General features: G+C 42.0%; 1 protein-coding gene across 1 annotated transcript in view; it reads right to left on the bottom strand.

Annotated features, from left to right (window-relative positions):
* Positions 1–19,298, bottom strand: part of malrd1 (MAM and LDL receptor class A domain containing 1) — a 397,527-nt gene that overhangs the window by 30,167 nt on the left and 348,062 nt on the right. The window contains exons 33-35 of the mRNA XM_068007090.1: positions 17,320–17,598; positions 11,421–11,546; positions 11,201–11,267 (exon numbers count right to left, since the gene is read on the bottom strand). Of these exons, the coding sequence (XP_067863191.1) occupies positions 11,201–11,267; positions 11,421–11,546; positions 17,320–17,598 (472 nt within the window). The remainder of the gene's footprint in view (positions 1–11,200; positions 11,268–11,420; positions 11,547–17,319; positions 17,599–19,298) is intronic.

The raw sequence follows: 19,298 nt of genomic DNA, 5'->3' as shown, positions 1-19,298 counted from the left end.
ACTACTCTTGCCAACATTATAAGCCCCTTGTTTTAATCTAATACTATCCTTAACTTCATTAGTTAGCCACAGATGGATCACTTTTCCTGTAGAGTTTTATTTCTCAGTGGAATGTATATTCATTGTGAATTTTGAAATATTTCTTTAAATGTTTACCATTCCTTGTCTACCTTTTAATCTAATTTCCCAATCAACCTTAGCCAACTCGCCCCTCATACCTATGCAATTGGCTTTATTTAAGTCTAAGACTCAAGTTTCCACTCTCGAACTCAATGTGAAATTCTATTATATTATATTATGATCACTTTTCCCCAGAGGATCCTTCTCTATGAGATTACAAATTAACCCTGTCTCATTACACAAGACAAGATCTAAAATAACCTGTTCCCAGGTTGTTCTAGGAAACTGTCTCAAATGCATTCCAGGAACTCATCCTCCAAACTACCTTTGCCAATTTGATTTGTCCAGTCTATATGAAGATTGAAGTCCCCCACCATTATTGCATTGCCTTTGCTCCAAGCTCCTATTACATCTTACTTAATATTTTGTCGAACAGTATAGCTACTGTTAGAGGTCCTATAAATTACTCTCACCGGTGTTTTCTGCCCCTTGTTATTTCTAATCTCTACCCATACTCATTCTACATCCTGATATAACCAAGATCCTTTCTTACTTTCTCTCCTTGTAATTTAACCCTTGGGAGTCCAGGTATCAATATATTAAAGCCACGCTGCACTCTCTCCAAGGCCAATATATCCTTCCTAAGGTGCAGTGCTCAAAACTGAACACAGTACTCCAGGTGTGGTCTAACCAGGGCTTAGTATAGCTGTAGCATAACTTCTACCCTCTTGTATTCTAATCCTCTAGATATAAAGGCCAGCATTCCATTAGCCTTTTTGATTATTTTCTTTACCTGTCCATGACATTTTAATAATCTATGTACATGGACCCCTAAGTCTCTTTGGACCTCCATTGTTTTGAGCTTTCCACTTTAGAAAGTACTCTGATTTATCCTTTTTAGGTCCAAAGTGGATGACCTCACACTTGCTTACATTGAAATCCGTTTGCAACAGTTTTGTCCATTCACTTAATCTGTTAATATCTCTGTAATGTTATGCTTCCATCTACACTGCTTACAATGCTGCCTATCTTTGTGTCATCGGCAAACTTGGATATGTGGCTCTCTATCCCGTCATCTAAGTCGTTAATAAATAAATACAGTGAATAGTTGAGGCCCCAACACAGATCCCTGTGGGACACCATTAGTCACATCCTGGCAATTTGAGTACCTGCCCATTATCCCTACTCTCTGTCTCCTGCTGCTCAGCCAATTTCCTAACCAGGTCAATAATTTGCCCTCAATTCCATGAGCTTCAACTTTTGCTAACAGTCTCTTATGAGGGACTTTATCAAATGCCTTCTGGAGGTCCATGTAAACAACATCCATAGACATTCCCTTATCCACTACTTTAGTCACCTCTTCAAAAAATTCAATTAGATTCATCAGGCACGATCTACCCTTTACAAATCCATGCTGGTTCTCGCTGATCAGGTGAAAATTTTCAAGGTGTTCAGTCACTCTATTCTTAATTGTGGACTCTAATAATTTCCCGATGACAGATGTTAGGTTAACTGGTCTTTAATTTCATGATTTCCCTCTCACCTTTCTTAAATAGCAGAGTGACATGAACAATTTTCCAATCTAAAAGAACAGTTCCTGAATTGAGGGAACTTTGGAAGATTATAGTTAGGGCATCTGCAATGTGCTCACCTACTTCCTTTAAAAGCCTGGGATGGAAACATCTGGTCCTGGGGATTTGTCACTCTTTAGTGCCATTATTTTCTTTGTTATTGTTAATTTGCTTACTTTAATTATGGTGAGTCCCTGTCCCTGATTCAAAATTAGTTTCCTTTGGGTGTCCGGCATGTTATCCTCATCCTCTACTATAATACTGATGCAAAGTAATTATTAAGATGTCTGCCATTTCCTTATTTTCATTTACAATATCAACATTATTAGTTTTTAAGGGGTCCACGTTGCTCCTGACCACCTTCTTTTTCCTAATATAATTGTAAAGATTTTTTGTGTTGATTTTGATGTCCCTTGCAAGATTTTTTTCATATTCCCTCTTAGTAGCTCTTACTATCTGTTTTGTCACCTTTTGCTGTTCTTTGTATCTCTCCCAGTCACCAGGATCTGTGCTATTTTTTGCATTTTTGTATGCTTTTTCTTTTAGAGTTTTTCTTTTGGAGTTAGATCACAGATCAGCCATGATCTTATCAAATGGCGGAGTGGGCTCGAGGGGCTGAATGGCCTACTCCTGTTCCTATGTATCACTTTACATTATTTTTTGAACACTTCCCACGATCTTCTGTCGTTTTACCCATAAACGATTTGCCCAGTTTACTGAGAACAGTCTCTGTCTCATCCCATTGATTAGCCTTACCTAAATTTAGAATCTTAGTTGCTGATACAGGTTTCTCCCTTTCAAACAGAACGTTAAACTCGATCATATAATGATCGCTATTAGGTAAATGTTCAAGCACCGTTAGGCTGTTAACTAAATCTGGCTCATTACTCATCATTAAATCTAATGTGGCCTGCCCCTTGTTGGTTCTAGGACATATTGTTGCAGAAAGCTGTCCTGAACACACTTAAGAAATTCACTGCCTTTTTGACATGAACTTGTCTGCTTATCCCAATCTATATGAAAGTTAAAATCTCCCATTAAAACCACTCTGTCTTTGCTACATTACCAATCTAATCTCTGCATTGATACATTTTGCCACTTCACAGCTGCTACTAGGGGGCCAGCTGAACATTGAAACCATTCAACCAACTTTTATATCAAAGACATACTGACAATGCAGAAGCAGAATCTGCTATAAAACCACATTGCAGATCAAAGTGCCAAATGTGATAAAGGTGATGAATTTAATTCCTAACAAAATAATTGCCTTCCGTTCATTTCTCATCCAAGTGTCAGCCCATGGAGCATTTTTTATAAAAAGGTTTCCTAACTCGAGTACTCCTACAGGGTGCTCCCCTAGAGGCCTCAGCAAAGCTGGTGGATGCCAGCTGTTGATCGTGTTGGGACCCTTGAGCTGCTTGTGGCCGGCGACCTCTGGGTGTTGAAACTTGAGAGGCCCCGGCTGCTGACTGCTGCACCTTGGCTGCTGCCGGGGCAGTTTAGCCCAGCTGACTTTCTGGCACCACAGCGGGTATTGGTTGAGGAGTTGGTGAAGGAGCAGATGTGCTGACATCCTGAGAGAAGGCAACACATAACCGTCCCATCTTACCGCTGCCACTCTCACGGGACTGGACTCATCATTTCTCCTGATCTGCAGGAAAGCAGACTGCAGAAGATGAGTGATGCTTTGGAAGCCCCTAAGCATCTTCTCCATCAATCTCTTCAAGATGGATGTCTGGCTATCCAAGGCAGAGCACAGGTTTGAGCACAGAGTCTGTATAGCAGCCATTTGAGCTTCGACCAAAGCTACAAAGGCGGTGAACATGGACTCCTATGGTAGAATCATAGAAAGGTTACAGCACAGAATGAGGCCATTCGGCCCATTGAGTCCACGCAGGTTCTATGCAAGAGCAATCCAGCTAGTCCCACTGCCCCGCCCTATCCCCATTGCCCTGCAAGTTTTTTCCTTTCAAGTACTTATCCCGTTCCCTTTTGAAGGCCATGATTGAATCTGCCTCCACCACCCCCTCGGGCAGTGCATTCCAGATCCTAACCACTCGCTGTGTAAAAACGTTTATCCTCATGTCACCTTTGGTTCTTTTGCCAATCACCTTAAATCTATGTCCTCTGGTTCTTGACCCTTCCACCAATGGGAACAGTTTCTCTCTATCTACTCTGTCTTGACCCTTCATGATTTTGAATACCTCCATCAAATCTCCTCGCAACCTTCTCTGTTCCAAGGAGAACAACCCCAGCTTCTCCAGTCTTTACACGTAACTAAAGCCCCTCATCCCTGGAATCATTCTAGTAAATCTCTTCTCAGATGGGAACCTGAGCAGGGAGACAGAGGAGGGGGAAACAAGGATAGAAACAAAAGACAGAAAGGGAAGAAGCAATAGTGGAAGGCAGAGAAAATAAGGGCGAAAAACAAATAGGGCCTTGGTGCAAAATAAAAATAAGATGACTAGCAATCTTAAAAAGACAAGTCTTTGTGTCTTAATGCGCGGAGCATTCGCAATAAGCTAGATGAATTAACAGTGCAGATAGATATTAACGGTTATGATATAGTTGCGATTACGGAGACATGGCTGCAGGGTGACCAAGGATGAGAACTGAACATCCAGGGGTATTCAATATTTAGAAAGGACAGGCAAAAAGGGAAAGGAGATGGGATATCGTTGTTAGTAAAGGAGGAAATCAATGCAATTGTGAGGAAGGATATTGGCTCAGAAACTCACAATGTGGAATCTGTATGGGTGGAGCTAAGAAACACCAAGGGGCAGAAAACGTTGGTGGGGGTTGTCTATAGGCCCCCAAACAGTAGTGGAGATGAAGGGGAGGGCATTAAATAGGAAATTAGAGATGCATGCAAGACGGGCACAACTATAATCGTGGGTGACTTTAATCTACATATAGATTGGTCAAACCAAATTAGCAATAATACTGTGGGGGAGGAATTCCTGGAGTGTGTACGTGATGGTTTTCTAGACCAATACGTTGAGGAACCAACTAGAGAAGAGGCGATCTTAGACTGGGTATTGTGCAATGAGAAAGGATAAATTAACAATCTTGTTTTGCGGGGCCCCTTAGTGAAGAGCGACCATAACATGATAGAATTCATAATTAAGATGGAGAGTGAAGTAATTGAATCCGAAACTAGGGTCCTGAATCTAAATAAAGGAAATTACGAAAGTATGAGGTCCGAGTTGGCTATGATAGATTGGGGAACTTTACTAAAAGGGATGATGGTGGTTAGGCAATGGCTAATATTTAAAGAACGTGTGTAGGAATTACAACAATTATTCATTCCTGTTTGGCGCAAAAATAACACAGGAAAGGTGGCTCAACTGTGGCTTTCAAAAGAAATTAGGGATAGTATCAGATCCAAACAGGAGGCATATAAAGTTGCCAGAAAAAGCGGCAAGCCTGAGGATTGGGAACAGTTCAGAATTCAGCAAAGGAGGACAAAGAGATTGATTAAGAGGGGAAAAATAGAGTATGAGAATAAACTAGCAGGGAACATAAAAACTGACTGTAAAAGCTTCTATAAACATGTCAAGAGAAAAAGATTAGTGAAGACAAATGTAGGTCCCTTACAGTCAGAAATGGGGGAAGTTATAATGGGGAACAAAGAAATGGCAGAACAATTAAACACGTACTTTGGTTCTGTCTTCACAAAGGAGGATACAAATAACCTCCCAGAAATGTTAGGGGACCAAGGGTCTAGTGAGAGGAAGGAACTGAAGGAAACCAGTATTAGTAAAAAAATAGTGCTAGGGAAATTAATGGGGCTAAAGGCTGACAAATCCCCAGGGCCTGATAATCTACATCCCAGAGTATTAAAGGAAGTGGCCCTGGAAATAGTGGATGCATTGGTGATCATCTTCCAAAATTCTATAGACTCTGGAACAGTTCCTACAGATTGGAGGGTGGCAAATGTAACTCCACTATTTAAAAAAGGAGGGAGAGAAAAAACAGGGAATTACAGACCAGTTCGCCTAACATCAGCAGTGGGGAAAATGCTCGAGTCTATTATAAAGGATGTGATAACAGAACACTTGGAAGGCATTAATGCAATTGGACAAAGTCAGCATGGGTTTATGAAAGGGAAATCATGCTTAACAAATCTACTGGAGTTTTTTGAGGAGGTAACTAGTAGAATAGATAGGGGAGAACCAGTGGATGTGGTGTATTTGGTTTTTCAGAAGGCTTTTGATAAGGTCCCACACGAGGTTAGTGTGCAGAATTAAAGCACATGGGATTGGGGGGAATATACTGGCATGGATTGAGAATTGGTTGACAGACAGGAAACAGAGAGTAGGAATAAATGGGTCTTTTTCCGGGTGGCAGGCAGTGACTAGTGGGGTACCACAGGGATCAGTGCTTGGGCCCCAGCTATTCACAATATATATCAATGATTTGGAGGAGGGAACTAAATGTAACATTTCCAAGTTTGCAGACGACACAAAGCTGGGGTGGAATATGAGCTGTGAGGAGGATGCAAAGAGGCTCCAATGTGATTTAGACAAGTTGGGTGAGTGGGCAAGAACATGGCAGATGCAGTATAATGTGGATAAATGTGAGGTTATCCACTTTGGATGTAAAAACAGGAAGGCAGATTATTATCTGAATGGTGATAGATTGGGAAAAGGGGAGGTGCAACGAGATCTGGGTGTCCTTGTACACCAGTCGCTGAAAGCGAGCATTCAGGTGCAGCATGCAGTTAGGAAGGCGAATGGTATGTTGGCCTTCATTGCGAGAGGATTTGAGTACAGGAGCAGGGATGTCTTACTGCAGTTATACAGGGCCTTGGTGAGACCACATCTGGAGAATTGTGTGCAGTTTTGGTCTTCTTATCTGAGGAAGGATGTCCTTGCCATGGAGGGAGTGCAACGAAGGTTTACCAGACTGATTCCTGCGATGGCAGGACTGACATATGAGGAGAGATTGGGTCGACTAGGCCTATATTCACTAGAGTTTAGAAGAATGAGAGGTGATCTCATCGAAACATAAAATTCTAACAGGACTAGACAGACTAGATGCAGGGAGGATGTTCCCGATGGCTGGGGAGTCCAGAACCAGGGGTCACAGTCTCAGGATACGGGGTATGCCATTTAGAACCGAGATGAGGAGACATTTCTTTACTCAGAGGGTGGTGAACCTGTGGAATTCTCTACCACAGAAGGCAGTGGAGGCCAAGTCATTAGGTGTATTCAAGAAGGAGATAGATATATTTCTTAATGCTAAAGGGATCAAGGGATATGGGAAAAAAGTGGGAACAGGGTACTGAGTTGGACGATCAGCCATGATCATTTTGAATGGCGGAGCAGGCCCAAAGGGCCGAATGGCCTACTCTTGCTCCTATTTTCTATATTTCTATGTAAAGGTCACCCACTGTTCAATTACAGTTTTGCCTGCCAATCTTTGATTCCCATTCCAATAAGATCTGTTCTCATCCCATTGAAATTGGCCCTCCTCCAATTGAGTATTTTTACTTTATAGTGATCCACGCTCTCCAAGGTACTAAATGAGTATTTTAGAGTGCTCCATGCTCTCCAAGGTAAGCTGCAGAGTGCTGATGCCTTTGGAGTTGACACCACACAGGCTGAAACCGGTCTCCTCCATATGTTATGTCACTGCAAGGCAGAGCACAAGTTTGAACCCAGAGTCTGCATGGCAGACGTTTGAGCTTCCATAAAAGCTGTAAGCCTAGTGAGGTAAATGAAAGGATACAAGCAACATGCAAACGCCTTGCTGAGATAAGCCACCAGCTCACCTTCCGTGATGCTCATTGCTTTACCCAGGCCACTGATTTCCAGAGCTTTGTGCTTCGCTTGGTTGGGTGCTCTGTTGTGAGGCATTCCTTCCCCGTTCTTGCTCCTGTCCCTTGCATTATGTGCTGTTTTGTCTTCCAGCGAGAGAGGGGAGGAGAGTTAGTGAGTGTCTTTTGAACAGGTAAGTGGAGATGTGCAGGGCATGTGCATATATTGCATGTAGTGAGGGCTGGAGAAGAATCAAGATGGAATGAGGATGGGGAGGTGATGAATGTAAAGTCAAGTGGAATGTGAAGTGAGGAAGGAGTGGTGGGAGGAGTTATTAGTTGAGCAAGTGCTCGGATGTAAGAAGAATGTTGTTAGTGTGTGGTGTGAAGAGAGCCAAGGAAGATGTGAGTGTGGTTGGAATGAGAAAGAGAGGTGTTACAGTGTGCCGTTGTGATTGAATGTTAAAGGATGTGATGGAGGGGAGGGAATTGTTTCGAGTGGTGGGAGAGGGGATGAAAGGAATGTTGTCAGGTGTTGTTGAGGGAGATGGAGAGATGGAGTGATGAAGAGCTGTTCTCACCCTTGCTCTTCTTGTTTGATCATTGAACCTCTTCACTGAAATCAGGTCCTGGTGGTGATGGTGGCACTGACCCTCTCAGTCACCTCTGTCTGGGCACGCTGAATAGTGGCCCTGCGGATGCTGGGGAGCAGTATCTCCCTCCTTGTCCGGACCCCCTCCGCAGGGACCTCCATGCATCAGAAAACCTGGGGCAGCCCACCATTACTATTAGAATTGTGTGCATAGTGTTGGAATTAAATCTGGCTTCAGGGAATGCAACCATGCTTTAAGTGGTGCATTCCCACTTTAAACAGGCCTCAGGAGGCTTGCAGGAAATTGCATGTAGAAAGTAGGTGAGTTGCCCATTTTCCAACGCAATCAGATGCAGCCAACACATAGTGTTGGATATGCATACTGTGGTCAAGTGGGGAGAGGGAGAGTCATCTGGAAATTGATGTAAAGTGCGTAGATGGAAGAAAAAGTGGGCATGGGAGGGCAGGAGACTGGTGCTGGGAGAGAATGAAAGCTTGTGGCTGACACTTGAAGAAAGTGATGGATGGGGCCTTGTGCTGGGATGGAGCAGAGGTCCAGGCACTGATATTGGAAAGGAAATGTGGGGCAGTAACAAATAGATGAGATAATGTAGAATTCATTGTTAAATCATTGCATTTGTATTCCAGTGTAACGTGCTGTATTTGTATTCCAATGAAATACATTGTATTTGTATTTTAATTTATTGTGCTGTGTTTTGTATTATAATTACATGATGACTATTTGATTTACTGTTTACATGTTGTAAGGTGCCATAGTTCACACAGGATGACAACAATGTTGTCATAGCTTCCGCTGCTGTCGCTGCAACATGTTAGTGGTTTCCTGTCATCTTGTTTCAAGGGAGTGTCTTGTCTATTCTCCTCAGTTCTCAGATTCCTGGTCACAGCTTGGCCTAGGGCTGCCATCTTCTACTAAGGCTAAAGTGGACAGAGAGGTGGAACTTAAAAGTAGGAAGCCCTGGCATGTTCCGTGAGTGGACAATATTGCTGCCAAGTATTTCCTGGTCTATGCCTATCAGCCTTCTTCAGCAGCCTGGGCTTTCAAAGTCAGCATTCGAGTCCTTTGCAGCAGAGCTGGTATGTGACCTTGCCCTCTGGTGAGCGGGCACCTGTGGCATCCTATCTCCTTGCCCTAGATCCTGTACTCTTGTGCCCGGTGATTCACCATGTGAAGTTCCCTCCTCTAGCCTAGCCTCTAAAGTACGCATGATGCCAGTACCTGAGCTGGTGCTTGCTAGGGTTGAGTGACACTGCATGATCAGGTAGGCTGGCCTCCTCTTCGTGAGGTATCTCCATATTATCAGCATCTGAAATGTTCCACCCCTCTCGCCTAGCCGTTAAAATCCTCATTCTCTGCTGAGAATCCCTACGTGGTCAGTTTTCGGTAAAATATTAAGATGCCTACGTGGCAAAGAAGCAGAATGCAAAATGGTTAGAAAGGGTTAATTAGTTAGTAACTGAGATTGATACAAGTGGCCTGGCCCTCCTGCTGGGCCATATGTTTGCTTAGTCAGCAGGCCTGCATTGTCTTATCAATGATAGGTCTTTGATGTGAGTCAAGGACTGGTCTGAATGTCTCCATGTTTATGGCAGATCAATATAGGTAACGAGCTTAGCCAAAGTTGAAAGACATTCCAGGTTGGGAGATAAGGAACAGAAGGAACAGGGAAGAACATTCCAAGTTGGAAAGTGAGGAAGTTATCCCCTTTGATGTCTAACAGCAGCATGATCAGCACATGGACGATTTATGATTGGTCGGAAATAATGTAACCTCGCATGGCAACCTATGCCCGGCTTATGATTGGTGTTGACCCTCGTTAAGTATGTTCCAACCCTATTCATCTGTATAAAAACGTGTGGATTTCTGTATGTTTTTGTTCTTGCTCTGCCAGCATAGAGGGACTCTATCAGGAGTCCAAGTCAATGCTGCAGACTAAGAACCCTGCTATTAAAGATGTGTTGGACTTTAAAATGTATTCGACTTCAGTTATTACTGAACCAGACTGAGGGGAAAGAATCCGGATCGTCACTGCCACCCACCCAAGTACCATGCCAAGTTTCCCACCAAGATATCTTCACTGCTTTCCTCCCTCAGCCTCTGAACCGAGCGACTTCTCATCCTTGGTGATTTCAACCTCTATCTCAGCTCATCATGCTCTCTCTCCTATGAGTTTACTGCCCTCCTATCCTCCATTAATCTCTCCCTCCATATAAACTCCCCAACCCATATTTATGGCCACCCCTCGACCTTGCCATCTCATGTGATCTCTCTACTCCCAACGTGTCAATCACAGATAAGGCCATCTCTGATCACTTCCTTGTATCCCTCTCCTCACACATCCCCCTTCCCGCTCCCGATCCCACTTCATATCTGTGTTTTCCCCTGGGAAAAATGCTCCCCTAAGTCACTTACAACAGTACTTTCAAATTCCCAACTGTCTAGCCTTTGGCTCTCCATTCACCACAACATTTCTGCAGTTACACTAGTGTGCCCATACCCATTTTGGTGTTATTCTGAAGTAGATTTAGCTTTTCATGTGGAATATGCAGATATCAGGATTCAGCTTCAAGTATGAGAACTATTCTTTGAGGAGATGATCTCTCTCACAACACTTGGGGCACACAATGACTTCAGTATAACTGCAACCTACATGAAAGGAACTCAAAAAAAAACTTTAAATTGAAAGTATAAAGAGTCCCCAAGTAGTCCGCTTGGATGCCTTTAAAGCTTCTAACATTAGTGAAGACAGAACAGCTGGCTTCCATGCTGACATTAAAAATGTCACCAGCATTCAGATAATGTTTAGCAGGTCTTAGTGTATGCATGCCCAATGCTTTCCTTTCCCCTGATTTGACAATGGTGCAGAGTTGTCGGTATAACTCAGCATTGTCTGCTTGCATAATTGTCAAAAATGTGCTCCTTTCTCAAATGGCATCTGCAATATTATGGCAGCAGAAGAATACAAACCACAAACATTTGGATTTGTAATGAGAAGAACAGATGGCTTCATAACATTCTGCAATTTGCTCTACTGTGACAATCTGCACAAATGACAGAAACAGACGAAGCATGAATTTTTAAATTTCTCATTAGACATTTATAAAGAGTCCTGTAACGATTACACAAACACTTACTTGCACAATGCAATTCTGTTATCAATGATGCATGTTCCTCCATTTTTACAGTAGGCATGAGGACATTCTGCAACAAGAGAGTAAAATTGCCAATGTCATTAATAAACTAAACACTACAGTATGCTTGTGATAATATGAATTATCAAGAATAATACATCTGGAATATTAAAAACACAAAGAAACAAGTTTGTAATGAAATGGTTCTGTTTTGCTTTCTTACCTGAGCAACTAGATTCATCTGGTTTGAAATCTCCACAGTCAATGTCACCATCACATCGCTGTGTTGCTGGGATACACTGTCCAGTGGACCCACAGAGCAAAGAGCCATTGAAGCAATTTATTGTAGCTGAAAAAGGAAAATTAGTCTTAATTTTAATGTAGCTCAGTAGGACAATATTTTCTATTAATAATATAAGAAAGCATGGAATGCAAAAGGGCCATTTGGCCCTTCAAGCCCCTTCCTTCCACAAATCAGAGCAGAAATTGTGAAGCTCTGCTGTGGACATGGAGCCTCATTAGATGTGAAGGCAGACTCTGAGCTATGACATTGTAGCCCTGTCTTTGACCCTCTCTCACATATGGCAGTAGGGCCTCACAATTTTTATTGTGGATTCTCTTTACCCAATCTCATAAGAAATCCATCAGAAATACTCCCTGATCCTCAAACATTATAATGCAAAATACAGATTACTCAAATGCCGTCACAAGTTTTAAATGAGTTTTGAATAATTAACATGCACTTTAAATATGCAGTGACTAATGTTATGATTGATATACATACTGTAGCATTAAAAACTGACAGAAATAGTTGCCTGCCTCCTACATAGAATCATAGAAGCGTAGAAAGGTTACAGCACGGAAGGAGGCCATTCGGCCCATTGAGTCTGTGCCGGCTCTATGCAAGAGCAATCCAGCCAGTCCCACTTCCCCCCCCTATCCCCGTAGCCTTGCAATTTTTTTCCTTTCAAGTAACTTATCCGTTCCCTTTTAAAGGCCATGAATGACTCTGCCTCCACCACCCCCTCGGGCAGAGCATTCCAGATCCCACTCGCTGTGTAAAAAAGTTTTTCCTCATGTCACCTTTGGTTCTTTTGCCAATCACCATAATTCTATGTCCTCTGGTTCTTGACCCTTCCGCCAATGGGAACAGTTTCTCTCTAGCCACTCTGTTTAGACCCTTCATGATTTTGAATACCTCTATTAAATCTCCTCGCAACCTTCTCTGTTCCAAGGAGAACAACACCAGCTTCTCCAGTCTATCCACATAACTGAAGTCCCTCATCCCAGGAATCATTCTAGTAAATCTCTCTGCACCCTTTCTAAGGCCTTCACATCTATCCTAAAGTCCGGTGCCCAGAACTGGACACAATATTCCAGTTGTGGCCGAACCAGTGTTTTATAAAGGTTCACCGTGACTTTCATACTTTTGTACTCTATGCCTCTATTTATAAAGCCCAGGATCCCATATGCTTTTTTAACCACTGTCTCAACCTGCCGTGCCACCTTCAATGATTTGTGCACATGTACCCCCAGATCTCTCTGTTCCTATACCCCTTTTAGAGTTGTGCCCTCTAGTTTATATTGCCTCTCCTCATTCTTCCTACCGAAATGTATCACTTTGCATTTTTCTGCGTTAAATTTCATCTGCCACATGTCCGCCCATGCCAGTAGCCTGTCTATATCCTCTTGATGTCTATCACTATCCTCCTCACTGTTTACTATCCTTCCAAGTTTTGTGTCATCTGCAAATTTTGAAATTGTGCCCTGTACACCCAAGTCCAATTCATTAATATATATCAAAAAAAGCAGTGGTCCCAGCACTGACCCCTGGGGAACACTACTGTACACCTCCCTCCAGTCTGAAAAACAACTCTTTAGCACTGCTCTCTGTTTCCTGTCACTTAGCCAATTCTGTATCCATGTTGCTACTGCCCCTTTTATTCCATGGGCTGCAATCTTGATGATAAGCCTACCATGCGGTACTTTATCAAACGTCTTTTGAAAGTCCATATACACCACATCAACTGCATTGTCCTCATCTACCCTCTCTGTTACCTCATCAAAAAAACTCTATCAGGTTAGTTAAACATGATTTGCTTTTAACAAATCCATGCTGGCTTTCCATAATCAATCCACACTCATCCAAGTGACTGTTAATTCTGTCCCAGATTATTGTTTCTAAAAGTTTCCCCACCACTGAGTTAAACTGACTGGCTAGTAGTCATGTAAGAAGATGAGAGATGTCACTCCAGTCTTCAAAGTCCCGTGAGTAAGATGCCTGCTATTTTTGACAGAGTCCTGCACTAAGTAGATGCAAAGAAAAGTACACTAATAATACAGGTTGTGATGTCCTTTATAGACAGTGCAGGACGATAACTTGTTCTCTACACATCATCCTACAGCAATAGCCGGGCTAAATGAAAAGCAAAAATGTGTTAACAGAAGGGTTTCACTACAGAATGGGTAATGTCATTCATTTCAATAATGCTGAGCATGATAAAGCTACTAATTTAAAGAAAAAATGTGGCCTTCTTTTAAAATTCAATCATGCAAATGTGCATTAGCTTTGCCGCTTTGATTATTCAATATAACAGTTTTATTTTCGATGAAAATGTGCAGTCTTGGGATTGAGGGAGAGGTTAATCCTTTAAATAACCTCTATCTAATCCTATTTCATTGGTACAAACACATGCAAAGTTGTATTGTCTGCCAACCTGAGTTTCTCATATTAAATTTATCTTACGACTCTTGTAGCCATAACTTTCAAACAATGGATCTTCTTTATGGCTTTCAAAATGTGCAAAGGCAGCTGAACTGAGTTGGTGAATCACTCTCGCTGAATATAATAAAATGGAATTGGAAAAATCCATGAAGCTGTGAAGCAATCCATGTCCACAGTGTTCTAAGCAAACTAATAAAACAATGAACTCTTACTGTACATTTTTATTGTATGTTATTTCATTTTACTTGGTTATTTTGGTGCAGAATTGCAACTGTAGACTTAAAAGAGTTAAAATAGAGTGCTGGGAACTTGCATTAAAATTCAGCTGGCTGGCAATCAGTGCCAGTTTTATTGCGCTCAGGTGCATAATTAACATTTTAATGTTGGAGTTTAGTATGTTGTGGAGTATTTTGAAGCAGCATGTAAATGAAATGAAAATATATCTTGCCTCACCCTTGTGTTACATTATCGATTGCATTTTTAGAAGCATATACCAGGTGAAGATGTAGCTCCTGCCCTTTTAATCTTTGTCCAGATTTTTTTGAAGCAAATAACCACTGTTGATTGACCCTTGTCTCATAGGATTGAGCTTAAATAATATTGGATCATTTCTTTATTGCCCCTCCCCCTGGCTTTTAGCTGCAGGTGAAAAATTTGTATAAGAGCATTTCAACTCATCCAGCGTGGTATCCAACTGCATCTTGAACTCCCCTAACACATTTGATTCCAATATATTACCTGGTAGATCACTCCAAATGAGTATCACTCTTCGAGTAAAGATTTTTTTTTCCAAATTCTGTTTTTAATGTACTTTTCACTAATTTCAAATTGTATTGTCTTGTTCTACTGCTCTAACTGACCTTAAAATAAATATTCTGGGTTCATATTATCTAATAGACATAATACTTTATATACCTCAATGAGGTCTCCACTTAATCTTCTTCTCTAAGGAAAAAGATACAAGTCATACTCAGACCATACTCATTTGCTTGCTGCCTTGGCAACAAGTCCAGATTGACCCTTGTCTCATAGGAGTGATCTACCAGGTAATATCTTACAGCTTACTCACCTATTTACATTCTATCTCTTGGTGACACGAACCAGAAGTATGGGATTAGTTTATACATGTATAACAATGACATTCAGCTTTACCTCTCCTTCTCCTCCGTTGATTCAGGATTATTGCCTACTTGTTCGACATTAAGCCCCGGATAAGCCAAAAACTTCCTTCAGCTAAACATTGGCAAAAACGCAAGCCTTGATCTCTACTCCATTAAATTTTTCAACTGCCACTTCAGGCTAAACTAAAGGTGGGTCTCCTGTGGTACTGCTCCAATTCAAACTTAGTTTTGTCCTCCATGTCTGATCCATTACCAAGGTTGCTTTGTTCCCCTTCTGGAAGATTGCTTGCCTCTGCCACTCTCTCTCCCCCACGTCTTCTGAAAACCTAATCCCTTCCATTATTGAGGCTTGATTTCTGTAAAACTCTCTGCCAGCCTCCCTACTTCTACTTTTAATAAATCACACCTCATTCAGAATGCTCCAGCTTGGGTTCTCACCCACACTTTCATCGCTTCCGTCCTTGACAGGCTTTACTGGCTTCATTTGTCCCATAAGACTGACTTTAAGATCCTCCTCTTCACCTTCGAAGCCCTCCATAGTTTGTCAACTAGCCAATTCCTTTAATGAGACCTCCACAAAATGTTTATTTGGAGCTGGGCAATAAAACAGGAAGACACAAGTAAAATTCAGTTGAAACTATATGATCTCAATAGTTTTCTATTGCATGGTGCAACAGCAACAAACAAACTCAACAGGATGTTTCCTTGGAATAGTTTTGTTTCAGCTTTCTGAAGAACCATGTTTGGATATTTGCTGTTGTTTGATTGCTATCGTACATTTTTAGGTAATGTGGCTCATTATCTACTGAAATGCCATTATGAGCTAATCTTTCAGAGTTTATCTGTGTTTTGATGATGCCTTTCATTCTCTTCATAAAATGTCATTTTGTGTATTTATATTAGGAGTGTTACAGTCTGCTTAACAGACTATCTAGAACAACTGTATGAGCGATACCATCTGGAAACAGCAGAGCATAATGAATCTGTAATTGGATAGATCTTTCAACAAGATAACAATATACAGAGAATGGAAAGATTGATAGCAAGTCAGCAACTGGGCTGCTAGTTGGATTTAACAGAGAAAGTATTCAAAGAAAGGTAAGTGCGCAATAATGAGATACATTTGGTGTAGAGGTACACTGTTAAGTGTTACACACAAATATTTAAATTTGTTCTGTAAGGATTTTGTTAAAATGGTATTGTCATATATTCAGAAATAAAGTTGAATACCATAAACGTTCAATTGCACTGTATTTATAAAGGCTCATAAAACAGAAGATCTACAAATGTATTCTAGGACAAGGATAAACCCAGAGTATACCTGTTCTAACATGTGTCACATTCTTTAAGAGTTAGTTATAGATCTTTGCAACAGTTCAGTGGGCATTGGGCAAATGTATCAGATGGTGTGGTACTACGCCATAAAAAGATGTTCTAGAAGCTGATTTTCCTTTGCCCCCCCCCCCCCCCCCGACCCCCGCACCCTGCATCCCCCCACACACACCTAGAAATGTGTGTGGAAATACAGCCAGTGCCCTATGTCTGAGAGGCCTACTGCAGCGGAATGACTCTCGATGTTGGGGCCTTCTACCTGCTGTACAAAACAGCACCAGAAGGCCTCCAGCCCCAAAGACCCAATGGGTCTATCCAAAAGGGTGCTCACCTGGCCTTCCCAGGCACCATTAGGCGCCTTCCCTAATTTCCATGTAATTTCAATGCCTGTGCCTGTTGTAGATGCAGGCAATCCACCCACCTCCAGGGGAATCCTGGAGAAATGTAAAGGGAGCAGAGAATTAACATCATGAGTCTCGGTCCCTTTTTCCACTCCTTTGTTCCTGGGAGCTGAGTATTTTCCATGCAAAAAGGAAAGAAATATCAGTGATATAAGGTCTGAGAACAAACCCCCTTCTAATCGCCCTCCCTTTTCCAATTGTATCCCCTTCCCTTTTAATGACCTATCTGAGAGCCATTGCTAGCAATCCAATGGCATGAAATTCAAAGCCACATCACCGGCGAACTGCCTGGAGAGGCTCAGCAGGTGTCCACAGCTCGCCGGCCTCATAAGGCCCAATATCGGGTGCACCTTGGGTCTACCCGTTCAGGCACAGGGATTGTTCCTAGCATCCAGTTCACACTGGCAGGCCAGCACAAAAAAATTTCTAGACCACAATGCCTGCTGATTTTTTTAACATATCTGAAAGCAAACTGAAATTTAGTAGCAGCATCTGTGTGGTGACATTAAAATATATCATAATGGGCAAATGAATGGGACTTACAGCAGCCAAATTCATCTTCTTCAGAAGAACAGTCTGGGACTCCATCGCACCTGAGCAGCGATGGAATACATTCTCTGTTAGAACATTGGAATTCTTTATCTCCACATTGATCCTGAGCAGGCAGGGTACCTGGACTCATAGTTGGGCAGTTTGATTCATCACTTCCGTCTGCACAGTCTTCTTCACCATCACATTTCCATGATTGTTGGATGCACTCCTGCACATGCAGGCACTGGAAGAAGTCTGGAGAACAGGTCACTGGTAGAGGTGTAAGTGGTCCTATGAAAGGAGGAAAAGCCATCAGGAAATGGAAGTGTTTGTAAAGCAGCCCTGGATTTAAACATTTTCTTTATATTGTGTTCCCTAGCAACCACTTAAGAAATTTTCAATCAGATCGTTGGGGAGGTTAGAGATTAGCATGCTCAACGAGAATCCATTGTGGTAATTTTGACTTTGGGTGAAAGGGTAAAATGGGTGATATCGATTCACCCCCCCCCATTATACATCTCTCCTGATTTCAATTTCCATCAACTTCAATCAGGAGAAATGTATAAAGTGGGGCTGAATCAATAGCGGCCATTTTATACTATCACCCAAAATCAAAATTACTCCACTATCTGGATGTTGAAGGAGTGGAATCTCTTCAAGAAAGAGGTGCCATAGATACAAGATTAAACGTAAGAGATTTAGAACCGAGGGCAGGCAAAACTTCTTCACATAGAGGAGCCGATTGTAACTTCCTGGTATTAATGGGACAGTGACGAATTCAAAATGGGGTTGGTAGCCTTATTCATCCGTTAACCCCAATGATAGGGCCGGTACCATTTTGAAAGTGGACGAGTGCTGAGCGCCTGAAGCACCTGTTTCAGATGGTCGGCCCCTTTTAATATTCTGATCGAGGCCCTAAGACTCCGATTGCCATTCTAGGTTAGAAATGATCAGAGCGTGCACTGTGCGTTAGTTATGTGTTGTAATTTCTACACCTACAGGTAGATTTTCCAATCAACTGTGTGGGCGCAGAATGGATGCAGTGGGAATTATAAAATTAAGCAAGCAGGTCTTTGACAGATTTTTGCCCATTTCCTTCTGCCTGCAATTTCTGACCAGCTGCATCATGAATGCTACAGTGCTTGTTCACATTTCATGTCATAACCTCATTAAGGCTCCAGAACACAATGCAAAAAATATTTAAATAAATACTTGATGCAATATCCTGGCTTTTATGCTGTCATTGTGCTATTTGCCTTCAAAGCACATTTTGAATGGGCATGAGGGAACATCCGTGTCTGATGAAGTTTGTAAAGTGGAATCGGCTTTGTATTTTTCTTTGGTTGCAATGTTTACAGTACTTTTTCAGTACAGTGTTGTTTACATTAGAGATTGTCCTGGTATCAGAGAAGACAATGCTGAACAGCAGGAAACAAAATGGCAAACGGTCAAGACAAAATTCATAGAACCTTAGCCCCCTAACATTCAAAAGCTGCTTTCAGCTAATCCATGAAGACCCTTTTGTGCTCATAGCATTCCTGTTACTAATTAATAGCAATAGCCTGCAAGGGTCATGCACACATTAACCAGTTGTGCATTATTTCACTTTTAGTTTCTAATTACACTTTTATCTGAGCTTTACTTTATATTAACATCCTCACTGATCTTCTGCATCTTAAAAGCTGCATTATGGAAGTAGCTCCTTGTTTAAGGATTGTGTTGTTAGATTCACCACTCAGCGCTGTTCTGCCAAAAACTAGATCCTTAATTTTAACTCAGGGCATGGGTGCAGCATTGTAGGGGGGAGGGGGGTTAGTGAGTGACAGGTTCGCACTGCCTCACTGATGAGAAGCCTGAGCCATTTTTACCCATAGATTTAAATCCTCATTACCATCTTTCAAATCGGACTCCCGCCTGAAGCTGACAGGGATGTCACGATGGTTGGCGGGCGGGAATGGCCTGTCACCGGGGACCCAAGGAAACTGTCCCTG

The sequence above is a fragment of the Heptranchias perlo genome, chromosome 2 (genome assembly GCF_035084215.1).
Source record: "Heptranchias perlo isolate sHepPer1 chromosome 2, sHepPer1.hap1, whole genome shotgun sequence".
In the NCBI taxonomy this organism is placed as follows: Eukaryota; Metazoa; Chordata; class Chondrichthyes; order Hexanchiformes; family Hexanchidae; genus Heptranchias; species Heptranchias perlo.
The sequence above is the reverse complement of the archived record's forward strand: the minus strand, read 5'-3'. Positions and strand labels throughout refer to the sequence as shown.